Source organism: the organism of the source record quoted next, unplaced genomic scaffold (genome assembly GCF_019419815.1).
Source record: "Pyrus x bretschneideri cultivar Hongxiangsu unplaced genomic scaffold, Pyrus_bretschneideri_v1 Contig20, whole genome shotgun sequence".
Classification (NCBI taxonomy): Eukaryota; Viridiplantae; Streptophyta; class Magnoliopsida; order Rosales; family Rosaceae; genus Pyrus; species Pyrus x bretschneideri.
The window spans coordinates 829735-852663 of NW_025999502.1; the positions used below are offsets into that span (position 1 = coordinate 829735).

General features: G+C 35.6%; 2 protein-coding genes and 1 long non-coding RNA gene across 3 annotated transcripts; 1 reads left to right on the forward strand and 2 right to left on the reverse strand.

Moving 5' to 3' along the window:
- Nucleotides 1-622: 622 nt before the first annotated feature.
- Nucleotides 623-3727, reverse strand: LOC125477110 (transcription factor MYBS3-like). Its single transcript, XM_048583955.1, has 3 exons — nucleotides 3271-3727; nucleotides 1684-1892; nucleotides 623-1365 (listed from the first exon to the last, which is right to left on the reverse strand). Exons 1-3 carry the CDS (start codon nucleotides 3602-3604, stop codon nucleotides 838-840), a joined length of 1071 nt encoding a protein of 356 aa, XP_048439912.1. The 5' UTR covers nucleotides 3605-3727; the 3' UTR covers nucleotides 623-837.
- Nucleotides 3728-14945: 11218 nt separating this feature from the next.
- LOC125477135 lies at nucleotides 14946-16817 on the reverse strand. Its single transcript, XR_007258322.1, has 2 exons — nucleotides 16000-16817; nucleotides 14946-15912 (listed from the first exon to the last, which is right to left on the reverse strand). It is a non-coding gene; the product is annotated as an uncharacterized LOC125477135 (long non-coding RNA).
- A 1711-nt stretch (nucleotides 16818-18528) lies between these two features.
- On the forward strand, nucleotides 18529-20398 carry LOC103940185 (coniferyl alcohol acyltransferase). The gene is made up of 2 exons (XM_009350265.3): nucleotides 18529-18970; nucleotides 19253-20398. The coding sequence occupies exons 1-2, from the start codon at nucleotides 18563-18565 to the stop codon at nucleotides 20243-20245; spliced, it is 1401 nt and encodes a 466-aa protein (XP_009348540.2). The 5' UTR covers nucleotides 18529-18562; the 3' UTR covers nucleotides 20246-20398.
- Nucleotides 20399-22929: the final 2531 nt, after the last annotated feature.

The window sequence follows — 22929 nt, forward strand, 5'->3', positions numbered from 1 at the left end:
AGATGGAGCCGTAATGATGTGAAAGAGAACCCAAAAAGGAAGGGGATAAAGTGGCTATCAAGTACAGTAGGGCAAGGGGAAAAGATTTGTCCTTTTTTTTTTTCAATAAAAAAATTATATGAAAATCCACTAAAATCTACAAATCAAATTCATTCAAATTCTTTAAAATCCACTAAAATCGGCAGCCTCGCACTAGTTAAGGGGTAAGTGCGGGGGTGGGGGAGCGGGGAGTATTTGGCAGTTTACTCAATGATGAATACGACAGGAATGAGGATATAGCGGATATTTTGAGTGATGTTGGAATCAAATTCGAGCACGTCAGCGGACAGAGGAGAAATCCAGTCAGAATTGCCCATAATCTCCATCAAAGAGAGAAATGGAGTCGATTGGAAGTGGTTGAATCCAAAAAATCAAAGTCCCACACTTGACCACATAATGTGAAGAGGACGCACAGTCGGCTACGCCTGAGAAGACTTTCTCGTATCCGAGCATTTTTTCTTCCGTACAATCGACTCCGCAGTCGAACGCAAGAGTCCACCGGCCGAAAGGTCCCGTCAACTGGAGCATGAAGCATGTTTTCCCATCAATATTTATGTTTTTATATCAGATTGTATGCCAAGACTACAAGAAATTCAGATTTCATCGACTGAAGGCATAACTAAGTTACCAGGACCGTAACAGTTTCAAATTTCTAGCTGTTTACAATTAGAAAGAATTAACTTTTCTCCAACGAAATTTATCTAGCCTATGTTATTTATAAGCCTTCAGACTAGTGCACAACAAAAAGTACAAAACAGCCCGAAAAGAAGACCGAGATGCCGCTCCATTTCGCCAGATTCAGACTGCTTGGATCGCGCTGCTCTTGCCTTTGCTCACGTCCGGCTCACTAGCTGGAGCTTTCGGGTGAAATGCTGACTGCCTTGACGGCTCTCCGAGTAGTTTTAAGGAGAGAGGTGAAGGCTCCTTAAGTCCTCCCTCCGTCTCTCCAAGACTGAGCTGAGACATGCCCAGCGCATCAACATTGACAGGCTCCTTAGGAACGATAGGAATCGGCCTTAAGACCGGTTGATGAGAGAGCTCACCAACCATTTCTGTAAAGAACCCTGCACTTGGTGCCCAATATGGCCAAGGGTAGGACGTATAAGCTGGGATGTAAGGTGGAGCTATTGGCGGGAAACCGTTTGATCCCATTGCAGGCTCCTGATCAAGTTCTATTACTTTTTCTTCATGTGTGGTTTCCATGGGTTTGGTCTCAGAGCTGAGGGAAAGATTTAATGAAGGTAGTGAGTTTGCATCTTCAGATTCTCCTTCCCGAGAAGAAGGCAGAAAAACTTGTTCTTCTGGCACAGGAGGTGGATCCATAGCCTGGAAAACAAATAACAAACAATTCAATCGCAAGTTTTTGCATCATTATCAAACCTTTATCACAGAACCGAACACCAATTTATTTGACCAAATTACATAGTGATAGGTCAGATAGCTCAGAAGCCAGAATTGATAAACACAAGCTAAACCCATGCGATCGATCATCTTTTGGCAATACATTCATCATTTAAATGAAAGAGAAGCGCATCTTTACCATAAGATGCCTAATATAGAAAACCATATTCTGTGTCTGATAGCATGGTCACAATTGTGAGTAGAATATTTTAAAAGAAAAATAAATCATGGAGTAAGACATACCATATCGGGAACCATGTCGAAAAGGCTGGAGCGCCTCTTTCTTCGTGTAGCATTACTCTGTCGAATAAAATACTTCTGGGCATGGCTTGCCACCTGGGTGGGAGTCCTAGTCGTCACATAACTCCGTGCTATCCCACGCCAGTCTCCCTTCCCCAATTTCTGGAGACCTATCAAAAACATCCGATGCTCCTCTTCTGTCCAAGGCGTTCCTGAGAACCAAAGCCAGTAAAAATTGATTATAAACCCCAAGAATTGATCAACAAGTAAGATTGGGTTGCAAAACATGGTGGGCTTGGAGACAATTATAGTACATTTTACAATGATTTTATGCAAGCAACAACCTGTCAATTCAAGACCTGATGTGATAACAGAAACAGTTACAAACATTAGATGGGCATTTGCAGGCTTTGGAAACAACAAGAGTGAAAACAATAAGGTTTCTTACAGTTGAGGTTTTTAAGCATGCACAAGTCACAGGAAAACATTAATAAATACCCTGCTTCCTCCGCGTGCAGGGCCCTGTACTCGTAATCTTTTGATTTCTTTTCAACCATGCATTGTATTACCAATCGTTTGAAACTGTCTTAGCGCAAATGAGTCAGCAGAAGGGAAAAAATGAGCAATCTGTAATGAAAGTCAAACATTTGGATATTTTGATGTGGCATGGAAAGTAACTGTCTTAGCACGATACCATCACCAAACACGAAATGCAAACCAAGGACCATAAACATTACCTCATCTAAATTCCATTCAGGGCCAAATATTTCAACTATTATCCTAGACAGGACATCAACATTCACGTAGTGTACCCATGAACTCCCAGTACAAGTTATGCTCTTATTAGAGAAAGACTTTGGCAGTGTTTTGGGATCCTTTCCCTGCCACCAGTTGTACACTACCGGTGGCAGGCAAGAATTACTAGTTTCCAAGAGGATGTTAACTGTTGTCAGAGCATTATTCGAGGCACTATAACGCAGCCTTCGGCAGAATTTATGAATCGTCTAAAACCCTAAAATTGAATCCATCTCTTCGCTTGTCGGGGCATGGTAAAAGTGCAAGCATGTGCTCCTGTTGTTGAAAGACCACCAAACTCCAAGCTCAAAAGCATTACAAACACAAACAAAAACACGCATAGTGCACTAACGATGTAAATTACTTCAAATGAACCGCGAAACCACGAACTGACGAGTTCCAGCAAGATTACGACTTGAAATTAACCCATTATTTGAAAACAATCCAGACCGATGAAAAGCAAAAGGATAACAAACAAAGACCAAGTCAACATAGATGAAACAATGAAACGAACGGCTCATCTTCCTCAAGAAACGAACAGATTTTTGCATAATTTAGAATAAAGCTATACATAATAAACACAACAAATACGTATAAAATAATCTAATTCCGTCAGATTAATTTCAATTTTCATTCAATATTTCAAATATTCCATCAAAATTTTGACTTAACTCCGAACAAAACAATAGAATCAACTTCATGCATGCGAATATAACAAACAAATTCAACAACATCAATCAAATACAACGCCTTCTGCTTCCAAAAATTGAAATAAGTTCGGAAAACGGAAATTACCTTTTTTACGATCGCCGCGGCGATTGACGGAGGAGGAGGCGTGGGCGGGGTCGTCGGATAAGTAACCGTCGGGAACGTGAACCGGGTCATGGAGCGGGTCGGAGCTCGGAGAGTCCGGGTTCGGCGACGAGGAGTGGTAGTGCACCACCGCACTGGATAAATTCCCCATGCTTGCGCTCTTCTTAATGATCGAGCCATCGGTGAGCCTCACGCCGAACAGCTTCACGCCTCCGCCGCCGCATAAGGAGGGGGACGAGGAGGAGGACCCTACACGTGTCGGGCACGTGCGCGAGTTGTGCCCGTTGTTGCTACAGTGAGAGCACCGCCGAGTCATTGTGCCCGACTCGGCCGGTTCGGCGATGGCGATTCGGTTCGGGTCGGGCCGGGCCAGGGATCAGCGAGCGAGGGAGCGAGCTGCGAGACAGAAAGAAGAGATTGTGTTTCTGTGTGTTAAAAGAGAGACCGACGAGAGACGAATTTATTGGGGAAAGTTCTAGGGGTACTTTGGGGAATTTGAATAAAATGGTGGATTAGAAGGACGCGGTGGTTCTATAATTGGAGGGATTTTTAGACCGTCAAGGACGCGATCCTACGCGCCTTATAATAAATGGTTGAATTTTTTCTTTTTAAGTATTTAATTATTTGTATTATCATTTTTTGTATGTACTGAATCTATTTCAACAAACTGAAAATTACTCTTATAATGCGCGCGATAATTGAGCCTGAAATACGGTTCTGTACCTGAATAACGTTCTACTTTTTATTTGATTTTTTTTTGTTCTTTTTTATTTATTTTTTGTTGGTTAGAAAAATGAGGATTTTGATATGTTCTTAAGAATATCCTTGAAGAGATAAAGGTAATCATGTATCATTTTGGATATTAAATCAAAATCACGAAATTATTTTAGAATGCAATGTAATGGTGCGTTGTATTCAATTTTAAATTTTAAATTTAATCTAACATATATATTATTTGCAAAATAAGAATGAACGGATTACAAATATTACTCACAAAACAAGAACACATTGTATTAAATTTACTAATATTATGAATTCTAAAAAACCGATTTTTCGTTGTTAATATTTTATCGTTAGAATAAGCGGAAACGATAATCAAATTACCATTTTTCACCCTACGTATTCTTATTTGATTTGTCTCTTGTTTTCATCTGAATTATTCAATTTGATTGTCAAAATTTTGTGTAGAAATGAAAAAATAAATTAGGGTAGAATAAAACAAAGTGGAATACAAATTTTGCTTTGAACTTACCAAATAGGTTGGGAGAAGGGACAATAATGTCATCTTAATATTTAGGGTCAACTTGGATAACATCTTTCATTTTTTAACAAGCAATATCATTTACACTAAGAGACTGGGGGTGGACTTAGCCTCATAATAAGTGTGGTTAAAATTCGTTTTTGGCGAGAATCAAACATAAGACTTCTCTTACAAGTGAAGATGAATACCATTAGACCATAGTACTAAATGGTCCATCAAACATTTTGGATATAAACCACATTATTGCTAAATTAATTAAGCATTTTGGATATAAACCACAAAAACCAAGGTTAATCTTAAATCCTAAATTAATTAAACATTTTGGTGCTATTTGACTTAAGATACAAAACACGTTTTCCATCTGACCAAATTGCCAAAACGATGGAATTGAAGAAGATGGGCTATTTTGGTGCAATTCTATCTTGATTAGTCAATTGCTTAGCAATTTAGTGTCATGGTCAAATTATACGTGGCATTGCTTTCAAGGTTTTGGAAATTAATTTGGACACGACATGACCACGTTAATATTCTTTGGCCATGCAAAATATGCCACGTGGATAAAAGTTGAATGGTTGAATCATTATCCTGCCGTAAAGGACACACCAATGTTAAATTTTATAATCCACAAAGAGAATATATGCTAATTAAGGTTTGTAGATCTGCAAGTCTTTGTGGATACACCTACAATTGTTTGTACTCTTTTTCTTTCAATCGAGTTGGAGCTCTGACAAAGTTTTAATACGGTCATGCTTACTACATGATTTTTTTTGTTATTAAGTACAAACAAGATTTCATTACGACATATTAAACGTTGATAGAGTATGTAAGTAAGCATGTCGATGCAGGTAACTCAAAGAAAATCGCATGTGGTTACTCATATTAAAACATATGTATATATTTTGTATAGTGCTAGACACATCATTCTCAATTTATGGGTGTCAAATTAAATGAATTGAAAACAATAAAAAAATATACGAGTTAACAAGAAATGTGGATGTGTGGATAGTACCATCTTATATTTTTCCTTTTTAGTATATCATAAACGTAAAACACATCAACTCTATTATTTAACCATATTATAAACTTCACATGAAGTAGTAGACCAAGTAACAAGTATGATTACTTTCAATTAATTAATGAACAATTTTTTTTTTCAATTGTCTAGGCTATGACTTTTTTTAATTTAACAAAAGATATTATCTACCGTAACAGAAAGGAGGATGAACTTAACGTCACAATTAGCTAGCAATAATGTGATTTAATCATGCACACAATTATCTATACCTAAAATTAAGGAGGTTATCCAATTAAACTTTTTTTTATTTTTAAATTATCCAATCATGCACACAATTACAAGTCTCAAGGTTTCGTAACGTGTAAAGATAAAACTATATGATTTGTGGAGAATGACCAATAGTTTGAGGTCAACACCGGTGCTAGATGGATGGATGGAATACAAGATGGATCAAATAATTTTTTTCAAATTTTGGATGGTGGATGACAAGGATTTGGCCAACTCCGACTCTAGACATGCAAATTTAAAACGTGAAAGTCACATTAACATCTCATTTTTAACGTTTTCAAGAAATGTAAATATAAATTCTACAAATATTAACTTGGTATTCTAACGCCACTTAGTACTACGGTCTAGTGGTATTCCTATTCACTTGTAAGTGAGAGGTTTTAGGTTCGATTCTTATCAAATGCGAATTTGAACCACATTATTGCTAGTCCATTGTGAGGCTAAGCCACTCCCTTCTCTTAGTGTAGATAATATTGATTGTTCAAAAAAAAAAAAAAAGTGGTATTCTGACTAGTGGGGTCTGCTCTATGAAGATGTAAATTCACATTTCTTTGATGAGATGAGTATTTTACATCTTGTGCATTAGAGAAATTTCTGACTAACAAAAAATGTACAATGCATGTTCTAAGACATTTTGCATCTTTCATTAATGATGCTCCAAGTGATGATGTTTTGTGGTTATAATTGACTGAACCAGCCACTCAATACTACGGTCTACTTGTATTTCTCTTCACTTGTAAGTAAGAGGTTTTATGTTCGATTGTCTTGAAAAGAGAATTTGAACCAAATTATTGTTTACCCATTGTGAGGCTAAGCCTACTCATTTCCTCTTAGTGTAGATAATATCACTTCTTTATAAAATAAAATAAAATAAATAATCTGACAAAACCACATCCTACATCTCTTACGATCTTAACCATCCATTACTTTATTTTGCACTACAGCCGAGTGATACATTTTTATACTAAATTACCGTAAATAACAAATTTTATACTAAATTATTGTTGACACATTTTGTGATTTAGTTTAAACCTTACTAAAAAAAAAAAAAAACAATTCATTATCCTATTCGTACTCTTCATTTGGTCTGCCTCGGAGCATGGATCACAAGGGCATAGATTTAAGATAGTTTTAACGAAACATTTTTAGTATTGTTTATTTTTAACGAAAATAATATTTTTACTCTAAAAAATCACTTCAGCTCCTATTCATTTACAATATATTTTCATCATTTTAATTAAAATTCAAAAATTTCAAATCATTTTTTATTACAACTTCGAATGAGAAATCAAGAACATTACCATAGGAGGACAAAGAAGTCAAAGTTGATTTGTACGGACACGTGAGATGAGAGGTGAGAGAGGAAGGAATAAAGCAAGCAAAGTCAAGCTTTGCAGACTGTTGTTTTCGAATTTTGTGCAAGACTTTGAAGAGAAAGAGAGAGAATTTTGTGCAAGACTTTGAAAGAGAGAGATAGAGAGAGAGAGAATAAATAAAGTAGGTTATGTTGGTGTGTATTTGGATGGAGAGATGAACTTCCAGGAATCCCTGAAGGAGGCTTTTGGGTGTGTGTGCGTGAACGTGGATTTTTTTTATTTTTTGGCCAAAGAATAAATTTATTACCAACAGCATTAATAACAAAACAAAAGGTTCACATAGAAGAAAAATACAAAAAGAAGATGGACCATAAAACACAAAATGGCCCAAAAACAGTTTTGAAGCCAGCATAAAAATAAATAAATAAATGAAAAACCAAACAGAAAAACCCTAACACAGCTACAGTACTTGTAGCCCTCACTGCCGCCGCATACTTCTCCCTCCATGCCACGAGCAACCCGATCAGTCGCCCCCTTCGATGTCCTGCAATCACACCAACACAAACCCCAGATCTAATTAAGAGAAAGGTTGCTGCATCCTTCCGAGACCACCACAACAACGATCGTCGCCGCATATTAAAGAAGCTACAGACTCTGTAGCTAAAGGAAGATTGCAGGAAGACAAATCTCACGGCCAACATCGCCAACAAAGGCGAACAGGGGGAAAGACCAACACGGGCCAACAAAGGTGGTGGTGCGAACACGAGAGCCGAAAGGTGGTGGTGTGAACATAGAACCGAAGCTCTACATATCCTCCTAAGATTGCATGAGGAATCGCGAAGAAAATTGTTGGAATCCCATTATCCCACATTGGTTAGAGGGAAAAGAGAAAAGCAATTTAAATATAATTACTCACTCTAACTAATACCGAGGTCTTTTGTGATAAAACTTCACACCTAACGGATTAGGTAGGTGGTAAAGTAGGGACAGTATCGGTGTTATTGGGCCATCAGCCCGTCGACCTGAAAAATTCTATATGGTATCAGAGTAAGGGGACGAGCTCGTACTGCCACGTGATTGGATGGGTCCTCTTTGGCCTCACATGATCGGTAAGTCCTGACATGGCTCCACATAGGCCAAAGTTACCATGTAATTTGGTGGATCCTCGTTTGGCCCCGCATGTGATTTGGTGGTTATCAATGTGTGGATCTCCACGTGTGACTCATAAAATAGGGTCTCACGTACGAAGGTGTGTTGGAATCTCATTATCCCACATCGGTGGGAGGGAAAGGAGAATCTACTATCATATCACTAAAGAAAAAAAATCTACTATCGTATCCTTTTTATAAAAGGAAAAAAAAGAAAAAAAAGGAATTTAATTATATATTTTTTATTTGTATTTTTTTAGGAACAAGAGAGGTGGAATGGGAGGAAAATTGAACATCGAAATAGGGTTTGATTAATGCCTCTGGACGACATAGAAAACAAAAAGGAAGTGGGCGAGGAATTGGGGATGGGGTCCTTTCAACTTCTACTTCTTTCATCTTTTTCGTTCTTGGTCTCATCTTCTTTCCCACGACCTTCACCATTTTTAGCTTCCTCTTCTGCCTCATCCACCATTAGTCATATATAATTTAAAATTAAAATATGTTTATTCTTGCAAGGAATTGTCATGCAAAAACAGTCAAACAACTCACATAACTATATATATACTGATTTAATTTGCTGTTCAACTTCATGGCATACGTATGGATATATAGTTAACATGCGTATGTTATATATTCAAACTTTCACAAGACTATCCAAATTGAATAAATTGGAATAAATTGTAACCAAGTTGAATAAATTAGCACAAATTACTATTTAATTAACCATCTATATTATCTTAATGGAATTATGGTACAAATAAGAGTACTACTAATTTGGAAGAAAAATGAATTCTTGAGCAACACACTTCTAGAAAAAATAGGGCTTGCCCAACGGAATTGTTTTCATCGGTTAAAAGTCTTTTACCCAACGAGATATTCAATTCGTAAGGAAAATCTGGTCAACGTTTAGGATTTACAAAAAACCATTACGCAACAAAATGTATTTGTCAGGCAAGCTTTTATCTGTTGAGCAAGATTTTGGAGCCGAGAGAAAAAAATTGGCGTGCAATTGACACATCAAGACCGGAGTCGAGGCATGTGGGCCGTCACCTCAAGATGACGTAACCAAAAGTATAAGTGATGTGAAAATGCGAATAAATTAAAACCGAAACTAGAACTTATTTAAACTGATAAAGTGAGTATGCAATAGTGGGTAGAACACATATAATAGAAATATTCAGAGTGCATACGACAAAAGAGTGTGCAGTCGAAACTAATTAAGTACTAAACACTCAACCGGGAAAGGCTCTCTACAATTAATTAGGTATGTCAAAATCCGTCGGAGTTTCCTCGTATGCCACAGAGAATTCATCTATCTAAGACCTGGAGGGACGAAAAACAGAAGGGTGAGTGGGCAAAAACAAAGGTGTATAAACACATTTATTTTCCGAATTTACTAATCTCTCGCTGTAAAACATGTACAGTTTCCAGAAAATCATACCACATATAAGTATGAAATCAACTGTATATAAACAATAGTGCCAGAAATACGACAAACTACAACATCTCAACAATGGCATAATGAAAATAGGTGCTCATCAATTTACACTAGCACACGAGTTCATGCAGATAGTTTCTGATATGAACATGATTGGGTGTAATGTATAGGTACACTCTAGTGCTACAATCACGTGAAGACTAGCAATAATCGCGGTCACCTATGAGTTAGAGTTGCCTAATGCAACCTGTACGATAGGACTGGTACCTACTTGGATCCAAGGCGAGTGTGCGGTGCAAAGGTAAACTTACATGTGAAAGACTAGCCCTGGCCCCAGGCGAGCACTAACACCGGGGTGCAGCAATGATAAGCAGACTACAAAATATAAACATGCCATAACCATTCAATAATTTCCAATCAACATAGTAAGCTTACCAATGCATTTCGTAGGATTATTTTAGCATTTTACAACAGTATAACAATTCTTATAAGATAATAAATCATGGCATAAAATCAATCTAAAAACAATACTGGCATGATATGCATAAATCAATTCAAAAGCATTTGTGGAAATTATAAAGTTTATATATATATATATATATATATATATGTATGTATGTATGTATGTATGTATATAAACACACACGAAAACAAATGCCCACTCACCTATATATGGTCGGAGCGTAGCCTCCTAGCCTCGCTTGACCTTGTAAGTCCTCGAGATAATTTTCACCTATGTGCGAAACAACTAATAATAATTAGTTAATTAACACATACACAAAAAGGCTAGGAAAAACCCTCATAGTTTGCTTAAATGGAGGGTTTAAGTATACCAAAACATTCTACTCGACGTCACGGACCCGTATATGTTAAGCACTTGCTGGCCAGAAGTCGAACGTGCCATCACGCGCCGCCAAGTCATGGCCACACATGCGGCCATGCTTCTGCCAAACGAAATATTTTGTCAGATTTGACAGATTATTCCATTTAAGTTAACGACGTTACCTTAACGGCGTAAGAATATTTCGCCAACTCTAACAGAATATTCCCTTTTTTCTCCAATTCTTCGGTCACCAGCGCCACCGTCCTCCGCTGTCATCGTCGTTATATGGTTCGCTAGATTCTATAAAAATTTTAAAACTTCATATCTTTTTCATTTCTCAACCATTTTTTACGTACTTTATATGGAAATGAAGCATATAAAGAGTAGAAAAAGTCTATACCTTTTGGAAGTCCAAAAAGTGGACGGAGATGGGCTGAAGTTAGCTCGAAAGTCTTGGCCCTAGTTTCATCTCCTTGAAACTGCGTGTTTCGACGTTGGCTCCTTTCCCAACTTAGGTAAATGGACACGGGGAGTTGAGTAGCGGCTTCTAGGCTTCCCAAAACATTGTAACTCGAATGATAGCTCATCAGAGAAAACTCATCAAGTCGGAGCTTCCGAGTTGACGAGTCAAAACTCGTCCATTTCGTGATCGATGAGTATGGTTGGGTTCGTGAGGTTTAGAAGATCACGAAGGTGGGATTTTTAGGTTCGATCTATGAAGTTTAGTGGCGGTGTATGTGTGTTGCAAAGAGAAGAGGCTCGGGCGAGGGAGAGAGAAGGAGAAGATGAAAGAGAGAGAGAGAGAGAGAGAGAAGACTTTCTGATTGGTTGAAAAGAAAGAGAGGGATGTTGTCTGATTAGGTGAGAGATTTGAGGAAAGGGTTTAATTGGTGTGCATGGTAAGTCACAGACAGGTTTTAAAGAGAATGAAGAATAAGATTTCAGATTTTTGCACAATATAAAATGTACATAAAATCTGGCTCACCTTATCAAAAACAGTACTTCTAGCATTGAAAAATTAACACGCACGTGTACAATTTTACCCGTTGTTAACGTACTTTCACTAAATATAACTTCTTCGCTACAAGTCCAATTTGGGTCTAACTCGCGCTCATGCGATCGTAACAACGAGTACTATTTAATTAAGCTACTAGAAAAATAAAATAAACCCTCAATAACTACATCCATGTCACTTTGCCAATAGGGGTAGAAATGTCAAGTTGCACACTCAGGGAGAAATTATATAGAAAATTAGGGACGGATCGTCACAACAATACCTTGAGGTTTGTGGTACAAACTCCTAGTTCATTAGCTAGGTCCCTTTGCCCGAGGAACATATTTGTCTGCTTACTATTGTAGGTCGTTGGGCAAAGGACCATGATGATGTGTTAAAAAACCAATGGTGAAGCCATTGCTCGACGATGTTAGTGTGTTTTTATTTGTTGAATAATTTTGTATTTGAATGTATGATTAATTAATTTTGATTGTTGTAGGTTTATGATTGGTTTTGAAGTAAATTAAAGGAAATGCACGTATTTGTCTCTTAATTATCAAATGTAAGTTTGAAGTATTTAATTGTGATACCTATATATGTTGAAATTGTGTGTTATATGAAATTTTGAGTTTATGTGTTATGAAAGCAAATGTAGATTAGGCGAATTTAACTTGCGCAACTTTAGTCTAGGAAATCGTGATGTGAAATTTGTTAAATTTCATAATTGTTTACATGAAGTTAATTATGCTGATTAACTTCGTATAATAAATTAATAAAAAAACCTTTGACCCGTTTGAGATTTTGTTGGATGCGTATGTAAATGCAGTATATTGCTCCGCGATCTAATTGAATCTTGAATTGTCCCGTTCAAAAATGCACTAGTATGTGTTTAGGGTTTGCGGTAAATGTGGCTAAGTTTTGTTTGGGGAAAATTCGGTTGTATCCCCCTATTGTTCTTCTAGTGCATACTAGATATTTGTTTGTATTATCTACATCATGCACTTGGGGAACCTTAGGGAGATGCTACTGAATTTTTTACAATTGAAAATAGTCGTGTGAATCACAAACCACAACACATAAAGTGCACTTTCGAATGGGATATGATCATTACTTGACGCATAAAGGGGCAATGAAGCTTATATCAAATCAATATGATGAATTTTTTTTATAAAAACAAGCGCAATAGACAAATCAAGTTGAAAGATATAAGTTGTGACCAATATTTGGATGTGATCGACAACTTTATTCAATTTGCAAGCAACTATGTCAGTGCTCAAAAATCATTTGAGGTGTCATTCCATGAAATATAACAACTGTGTTTGGACAATACTGGAAGAAGTTTGATATCATTTGTATATGAATACGATGGCAAACATTTACTCCAATTGGACTTATCATTAAGAATTGCCTAGTACATTGTCAACGTCTTCTAGGAGTGGGACAGTTAGGCATGAACCCTCTTCATCTAGCCGTGTTAATGATGACCAAGTGATGGACATATTGAATGATGCTTCACTCAATATGGACAAAAAGCTGCCCATAGATCTTGAGAAGTACGATAAATTGTTGAAGGAAGCTAAGCGAGACTTGTACCCCTAGTTTAGAAGATTTTTCTCTCATACCAACCGTTGTAGAGTTCATGCACATGAAAGTAGAGTTAATATGATCAATCGGAACTACAATATGATGATGGGGATTATTAAACATATGCTTCTGAAACCCAATGCATTGCCTACAAATCATTCTAGCTCAAAGAACATCTTAAAATATCTTAGGTTGGGATATGACAAGATCCATGCATGCATGCACAAACAATTGTGTAGTGTTTTACCATGAATTCAAGAAGGTAGATAAATGTCCAAAGTGCAAGATATTTAAAGGACAAGATTCTGAATAAGATGTTGCATTATTTCCCTTTTACGCCAAGATTACATTGAAGTTTATGTGTGGCCGTTGATTGATGAGTTGATAGATTTATGAAAAAATGGTGTACGAACGTAGGATAAGTCCATAGCGGAAATGTTCACTCTAAGAGCCGCAATGATGTGGACAATTAATGATTTTATGGATGGAGCACCAAAAGTTATATGGCAATGCCCAACATGCGGAGATGATACATCGTCCTTTTGGCTTGCTGGAAATGTATGCTACTTGGGTCACCGAAGATAATAAAAAGGGGTTTTTGACTATTAGTCAGTGAAAAGATTAAATTTATAAAAATCTAGTGTTGGATTACATATTGATTTAATCCTTTGAAGTGTACTTTATTAAAATTCGTATTCTATATTTGTTATTTAATGTCTCCACATTATAAATGTTGATTTTATTAATACGCACATTTTAGTTCTTCCAATTATAAATAAACCTAAATGAAAAAACATCAAAAGAAATTAGTGACACATAAGAAAAATATTTAAATACGTAAGTGCACAAAAAAAGACACTGAAATATATTAAATTGACTTCTCTATACAGAAATGTATGTACCAAAATATATTATAATGAACATAAATGTTTGTACAGAACTGTATGTACCAAATATTTGTATCAAAATATATTATATTAAGTTAATGTACCTAAATGTTAATACCAAAATGTAAGTACCGAAATGTATTATATTAAAATGTATTATATTGAATTAGTGTACGTAATTATCAATACCAAAATTTGCTATAAATAATTAATGTACCTAAATGTCTATATCAATAGATATACCCAAATATATTAAATAAATTAATTTATCTAAATAAAGAACACAAATTGTATCGGAATATATTACATGAAAAACAATTAGATTACCTAAATATCTACAATAATATATTATGATGAATGAAATGAAAATAATTAAATGTAATTAATACATTTAAATTTGGAAGAACACGAGAAATAAAACATCAAAATATAATAAATAAATAAGGTGACTAAATGTACCAACGGACGAAAATTAAACTTTAATTTTACACATGGTTATAGTTAAAAGTCATATTTTCTAAGTATTAAAAAAAAGATCTAACATAAAGTTTTCTATAATAATATTGAGGTTTATTTTATTGTTGGGTTTTGAGCCTAGCCCATTAGAATTAGAGTTTTATTTCTCTGCCTATTAAGAATTAGGGTTAGCTCATTAACAATCTTTTAGAATGTAGCCGTCATGGCTATTGTACACTGCATGGAGACTAGACCTGGCATTCATGTCATGTTTTCCATGTTCATATCGTTTTCGTGTCATACTCGATATCTTAACGGGTTGCGTCGTGTAACACACGTTAAAATAAACGGGTAAAATGACCCAACCTGAAATCGACCTGATAATATTAACAGATAATATGACCCGACCTGTTACCCATTAAGAAAAATATATTTTAAACCAAGAAATAATCAAATGAAAAATATAATACTAAATAAGTATATATATATACCATATTGTCACATTCAAAACATAAAAACGCAATTTTCTTTTAGGTATATATTTACATATCCAAAATAAGAGCAGAAAAAAATAAAAAATAAAACATTAGAACATTACAAAATATCAAATGTTCAAAAGATTTGCAAAATTAAGGACATTGGAACCTTGCCCATTTTCTTTCAATCAAACCCTTCAATTTTCCTCAATCATCATGGAAAACAGTATTGGAATCTTAGCTTGATTTATTGTCTTCAAAGCAATCCTCACAATTAGACCATTTTTAACGCACAAGATCCAGGATACCCCATCCAAACAAAAAAAAATCCTAAAACTTCTTATCCATCTCAAAGCAATTTCAAAACGTATCCTCCAAAGCAATAATCTCAACCGACGCCAAAACACCGACCCCACCAGAGGTTGAATGCTCTTTGTAAAATCTGATGTCAAACCCAAAACTGCATCTTTCAAACAAACCCATCTAATTACACTCACATACAGGTCCCTAAACACTAAATTTACCAAAAACTGCACGCATTCAAACTTTCAAACTTGACAGAACTAAATATTACCCTATTTGTCCACTATTTTGTAACCCAAAAAAAAAAAAAAAAAATGGGTTCAGAAATAACGATTTTATCTTTTTTTATTGAAAAAAAATTGTTCACTCGGATGAAAGGCAAAGCACATTGGCCACCAGAAATACCAACGTAAAGGAAAAACACCTAAGATCTCAGAATGTCCAACTTCCGATTCGCAATTCCAAAATTTTCTCAGGAACCAAACAGAGAAGGATAAACCACGACTAACCACTGTCGCCAATGAGGAGAAGCTTGATGAGATAATCGTAATCCGCCCGAGCCCTCGTCGGTTGCAAAGTAGCCATGAATTGATTGATTCTCTCACCGACGCCAAATTCCATATCGAAACCACTCTCTGCAACCCAAATTCCAAACCAAAAAATCAACAAAAATCAAAATCTAAGAAACTGCAGCGAGAGAGAGAGAGAAATGAGAGAGAAACCTTTCAAAGAAGCTTGTAGCGGGCGGTCGGCGGCGATGTGAAAACGATCCAATGAATTTGGGAGGCGACGTCGGGTTTCAGGAAATCGAGTTTTTGGGCTGTCTGTATTATAAGTGGGATATGATCATCAGCGGCAATTCTTTCTTGATGCACAATCTCATATTCCTTACCTACATTCTCAACAGCTAAACCAGAATCAAATTAGTTGGAGGAACTTGGAAGAGGATGCAGCAGCGATATGTGTACTTGCAGCAGCTTCATGATCAGCGGTTGGAAGCTCAGCATCTGGTTCAAGGGAATGGGAATATCGCAAGCAGGCTCACGTTTCCAACCCCTAGGCACCCCCATTTTGAGATGCCAATCTCTAATCGGCTTGAACAATCTAATCAAGAACGAATATGGAGCAATTACGGAGAAAGGAGATGCAGAGATGTAGAGACAAAATCGAACCTGGAGTGGAATCTGGAGAATGCAGAGATGTAGAGATGCAGAGATGAAGAGATGTAGAGACGACCAGAGATGACAAGGATGATTCCGTCCACTGCATGAGGGAGGAGAAAAGAGAGACTGAGAGAGGCTACCGGAAGAACCGAACATACGGCGGGAGAGAAGGGCTAGGAAAAACAGACGGCGGGATCGGGAGAGAGAGTTACGGGAGTGGGGAGACAGAAGGGGATTAGGGTTTTTGTTTTGATCAAATGGTAAAATTGGAAAATAATGGAATAGAGAAGGGATTTTCTCGTTCAAAAAAATTCTAATAATTTAAGTGAAATAGAATCTAACAGTACAGATTTACTTTAATTTATCTTACTGCTGTTATTTAAGAAAAGTCTTTAATAATTTTTTAATTAATGTAGAAGTGTAAAAAATATAGAAAAAAAATATATAAACACTCATAATGTCAAGTTTTACAACTTTCGTGAAGAGCTCAACTTCGAAATTCGTCACTATAATCATATAAATCATAAATCAAAATTTAATTGTTGATTGTTGTTCACATTTATGCTTCATTTTTCTCATCAAATTTTGTTTTTTCGGATTTTCTTTTTTGAAAATATGATCTATTAGAGGATGCAAGAGATGAACGATTTGGATCGTTGATTTTATGTTCAGAGTTTTTACGGTTAATAAAAATATTGCTTGATGTTTATAAAGTTTCTACAAACTATATGACATCGACTCATATTTCAGTTAACCATAATATATCGAAACGTGATATCAAAGATCTGAACTGTTCATCTTTTTACATCCGCCAGATGATCATGTCTTTAAAAAAGAAAATTTTAAAAATGAAATTTAATAAGAAAAATAAAGCGTAAATAACAATCGACGGTTAAATATAAATTTAAGATTTATGGATTATAATGTTGGATTTCGAAGCTGTCCCCTTCATGAAAGTTGTAAAGCTTGTCACTATGAGTGATTATATATATTTTTACATTTTTTACACTTCTACAATAATTATTATTGATTTTATTAATTTTACGCTCAAATAAAAAACATTATTCATGAGGGTTTGGAGGATTTTAAAAATCTAAACGATACTGTAAGCATAACCATTATCTACTCATGGAGGAATAATGACGAATCAAGTGTTTATATATTCTTTCACATTTTTCATACTTGTATGTATGTCTTCTTAATTCTTGCATATACAAATACTATACTAGTTTATTTTAATTTTGGACAACAACATGTTAAGTAAAATTTATTCTAGTAATGATGATAAGGAACTCTCATAATAAAAATAAATAATGACTAAAACTTTTTTTTTCTTTAACTTATATAGAATAATAATACAAAACTATATATTTGATATAGAATATATTGTATATATTAATATGGCTATTGTATTTTATAATAAATCTTTTAGTAATTAAACTTTAAAATTATCAAAATAATTTTTTTCTTAACGGGTCATCCGATAATGACCCGATTAGTTATCATGTTGATCCGAAACTTGTTATTTTCGTATTGTTTTCGTGTCGTGTCAGAAAGTGCCGGGTCTAATGGAGACCCTATCACAAGAAGTAAAAATTACTTTATTGTGATGATACAATAAACTAGCCAGGGAGTCCATTTTTGCCGGATAAGGGTACAGTGCATGGCTCATTGAAAGCATACGTTTTTGTCAATCGCGTGTAGAAATGACTCATTGAAATCACAAAATAAACATGACTAAATCCTAATCAACATCTGATTCACAGAAATCAAAATCTTTGTACTTCCAAGATAAAAATATCGAGGGATTCATGTATCTCTGAACATAGAGCCAACTGCATTGTCGTTGTTGCTGACCCCCATCTGAAACATGAACCAGTTCCACCACATACGTTACTCAAAAAGACCACGTCTCTCAGTTTAATTTTTTGTCTTTACACTCTCCCTAACAAAAGTAAGTAAAATGTTGAGGGTAGTTGTCTTAGCTACCTAGCCAGCTCTTCCTTATTTTTACTCCCAAACGTCCCCTTAATCCAATTGGCTATAACGTCATTTTACTCTCCAACTCCTCCTTATAAATTTAGTACTTCTATTCTGGTCTTTTGCTAACAAAACCTAAACCATGGCGCGAGGAGAGTTCAAGGTGACTATGAGCAAGCAAGAAGTGGTAGCAGCTGCCATGCCATTGCAAGAGCATTGGCTACCACTCTCCAACCTTGACTTGCTTTTGCCACCTCTGGACGTGGGAGTTTTCTTTTGCTACAATAATAAGCAAAGCATGAGCTTTGGGTCCATGGTTGGGGTTCTGAAGAAGGCCATGGCTCAAGCTCTTGTGACTTTCTACGCCTTCTCTGGTGAGGTAGTGCCGAACTCTGTCGGGGAGCCCGAGATTCTATGCAACAACCGCGGTGTTGATTTCGCTGAAGCTTTTGCAGATGTTGAGCTTAAGGAGCTTAACCTTTATGACCCTGATGAGAGCATTGAGGGCAAATTGGTGCCCAACAAGAACCAAGGCATATTGGCTGTCCAGGTCTGTGTCTTATTATCTCATGTCATTTACATGTTACAGGTTTCGAATGTTTTTACAGTGTAGTTGAAATATGTAATGTGTTATGGAATCTAATTATGAATATGAACTTTTAACATGAGACATATTTTAAACAAACATTTCCTGCCACTTAATCTACAGGGCACTCACCAAGTTTTTATTCTCTATGTATGGATGGTTTGCTTTGATAATTATTTCCAACCACAATGTGAGACGGACAATATTTTCTAATTCCTAACATTATGGGAACAAATTAAATTGCAGGCAACTGAGCTTAAGTGTGGTGGCATAGTGGTGGCATGCACATTTGATCATCGCATAGCAGATGCCTACTCAACCAACATGTTTCTGGTGTCATGGGCAGAGATGGCTCAGTCCAAATCCCTCACTATCCACCCAACTTTTCGTCGTTCTTTGCTTAACCCTCGTCGACCTGGTCACATCGATCCCTCCCTTAACAACATGTATGTGCCCGTCACGGCGTTGCCACCTCCCAGTAAAGGCAGTACTACAGATGATCATGACCATCTCATCAGCCGCATATACTATGTCACTGCCGAGCAGCTTAAAAATTTCAAAGACCTAGCTACCTCCAATGGCTGCAAAAGGACCAAGCTTGAGTGTTTCTGTGCATTCTTGTGGAAAATGGTAGCAAAAAGTGAAACTAGTAATGATCGTGCCCAAAAAATATGTAAAATGGGCATCGTTGTTGATGGACGGAGAAGATTAAGGGACGGAAATTACCAAAACGACCATTCAACATTAATGGCTACATACTTTGGAAATGTGCTGTCTATTCCATTTGGTGGGGAAAAAGTTGAAGACCTAACTAAGAAACCACTAAATTGGGTGGCTGAGGAAGTCCATAATTTTTTGGAATGTGCTGTGACTAAGGAGCATTTTTTAGGGTTGATAGATTGGGTTGAGGCACATAGGCCTGTGCCAGGCTTGGCCAAAATATACGGCTGTGGGAGCGATGAGGGACCGGCTTTTGTTGTGTCGTCTGGCCAGCGGTTCCCCGTTTCGAAGGTGGACTTTGGGTGGGGCTCGCCAGTTTTCGGGTCCTACCATTTCCCGTGGGGAGGCACTGCCGGGTATGTGATGCCAATGCCAAGTCCAGTTGGTAATGGTGACTGGATTGTGTACATGCACATGTTGAAAGGGCAGATCGAGTTGATAGAGAAGGAGGCTGCTCATGTGTTAAAGCCCTTGACTTTTGATTATCTTGATCAGTTAAATTTAGATATAATCAAGTAGTATTGCCTATAGCTATGTCATTATGCCTTACTTGTAATGTAGCTCTTGCTGCAAATATATTGTATCTTGTTTGTATCAAAAGCATGCAAGAGACTGTGGCTTTGCTTGCATGTATTTATATGGTTAATATGTTAAAACAATTTCCCAAGTTTGTCACCTACTTATATTTAGACCTGGCATTCGTGTCGTGTTTCTCGTGTTCGTGTCGTTTTCGTTTCATACCCGATAGCTTAACGGGTCGTGTCGTGTAATACCTGTTAAAGTAAACAGGTAATATGACCCGACCCGAAATCAACCCGTTAATATTATCAGATAATATGACCCGACCAGTTACCCGTTAAGAAAATTATATTTTAAATCAATAAAAATGAAAAGAAAAACATAATTTGACCCAAAAAAATGTAAAACATAATACTAAATTAGTATATACATACTAAATTTCGGAGTTGACCCCTTAATGAACGTTGTAAAGTTTTTCATTACGTGTGATTACATTTTTCACACTTATTATTATTAATTTTTCACTCAAATAAATAACATTGTTCATGAGATTTTTAAAAATCTACACTTATTTATACTTTCATCAAGTATAACATAAGATTTTATGGTATCCACTAGTGTAAATATTTTAAATTGAAGATCGAATTCATTCATTATATTCATATAGGGTCAATGAGTGTAGCTGCAAAAAATCATCAAAATCGGAGTTAAAATAACCGTTAAATCGTAATTTTTCGTTTATAACCGTCGAAAAGTTTTGTTTCATTACTTGATCTCTGAATGTTTTTTTGTTTTGCAATTTTTGGCGTATGCGATCTCGAAGCATATATAAACAAGTTTGACGGTTGGATCGTTGAAATTAGTTTCGTAGGATGCGTATCCCATCAAAACGATAGATTCACTAACACTTAAGAGTTTATTTATACTTTCATTAAGTATAACATAAGATTTTGTGGTATCCACTAGTGTAAATATTTTAAATTGAAGATCAAATTCATTCATTGTATTCATTTAGGGTCAAGGAGTGTAGCTGTAAAAAATCATCAAAATCGAAGTTACAATAACCGTTAAATCGTGATTTTTCGTTTATAACCATCAAAAAGTTTTGTCTCATTACTTGATCTCTGAATGTTTGTTTTTTGCAATTTTTGGCGTATGCGATCTCGAAGCATATATAAACAAGTTTGACGGTTGGATCGTTGAAATTAGTTTCGTAGGATGCATATCACATTAAAACGATAGATTCATTAACACTTAAGAGTTTATTTATACTTTCATCAAGTATAACATAAGATTTTGTGGTATCCACTAGTGTAAATATTTTAAATTAAAGATCGAATTCATTCATTGTATTTGTTTAGGGTCAAGGAGTGTAGCTGTAAAAAATCATCAAAATCAGAGTTAAAATAACCGTTAAATCTTGATTTTTCGTTTATAACCATCGAAAAGTTTTTGCCTCATTACTTGATCTCTGAATGTTTGTTTTTTTGCAATTTTTGGCATATGCGATCTCGAAGCATATATAAACAAGTTTGACAGTTGGATCATTGAAATTAGTTTCGTAGGATGCATATTACATCAAAACGATAGATTCACTAACACTTAAGAGTTTATTTATACTTTCATCAAGTACAACATAAGATTTTGTGGTATCCACTAGTGTAAATATTTTAAATTGAAGATCGAATCCATTCATTGTATTTGTTTAGGTTCAAGGAGTATAGTTGCAAAAAATCATCAAAATCGGAGTTAAAATAACCGTTAAATCGTGATTTTTTGTTTATTACCGTCGAAAAGTTTTGTCTTATTACTTGATCTCTGAATGTTTGTTTTTTGCAATTTTTGGCGTATGCGATCTTGAAGCATATATAAACAAGTTTGACGGTTGGATCATTGAAATTAATTTCTAAGATGTGTATCCCATCAAAACAATAGATTCACTAACACTTCAGAGTTTATTTATATTTTCATCAAGTATAACATAAGATTTTGTGGTATCCACTAGTGTAAATATTTTAAATTGAATATCGAATTCATTCATTGTATTTATATAAGGTCAAGGAGTGTACCTGTAAAATATCATCAAAATCGGAGTTATAATAACCGTTAAATTGTGATTTTTCGTTTATAACCGTCGAAAAGTTTTGTCCCGTTACTTGATCTGTGAATGTTTTTTTTTTGCAATTTTTGGTGTATGTGATCTCGAATCATGTATAAACAAATTTGACGGTTGGATCATTGAAATTAGTTTCATAGTATGCGTATCCCATCAAAACGATATATTAACTAACACTTAAGAGTTTATTTATACTTTCATTAAGTATAACATAAGATTTGTGGTATACACTAGTGTAAATATTTTAAATTGAAGATCGAATTCATTCATTGTATTCATATAAGGTCAAGGAGTGTAGCTGTAAAAAGTCATCAAAATCGGAGTTAAAATAACCGTTAAATCGTGATTTTTCGTTTACCAGTTTACAACCGTTGAAAAGTTTTGTCTCATTACTTCATCTCTGAATGTTTGTTTTTTGCAATTTTTGGAGTGTGCGATCTCGAAGCATGTATAAACAAGTTTGACGGTTGGATTGTTGAAATTAGTTTTGTAAGATACTTATCCCGTCAAAACGATAAATTCACTAACACTTAAGAGTTTATTCATACTTTCATCATTTTGATGGGAT

Coding starts and splice junctions, on each gene's coding strand:
- LOC125477110 (XM_048583955.1), bottom strand. CDS start 3,604: ATGACTCGGCGGTGCTCTCACTGTAGCAACAACGGGCACAACTCGCGC. Junction 1,893..3,270: donor CCGCGGCGATCGTAAAAAAG/GTAATTTCCGTT, acceptor TTTGGTTCTCAG/GAACGCCTTGGACAGAAGAG. Junction 1,366..1,683: donor TCGACATGGTTCCCGATATG/GTATGTCTTACT, acceptor TTTGTTTTCCAG/GCTATGGATCCACCTCCTGT.
- LOC103940185 (XM_009350265.3), top strand. CDS start 18,563: ATGGCGCGAGGAGAGTTCAAGGTGACTATGAGCAAGCAAGAAGTGGTA. Junction 18,971..19,252: donor AAGGCATATTGGCTGTCCAG/GTCTGTGTCTTA, acceptor ATTAAATTGCAG/GCAACTGAGCTTAAGTGTGG.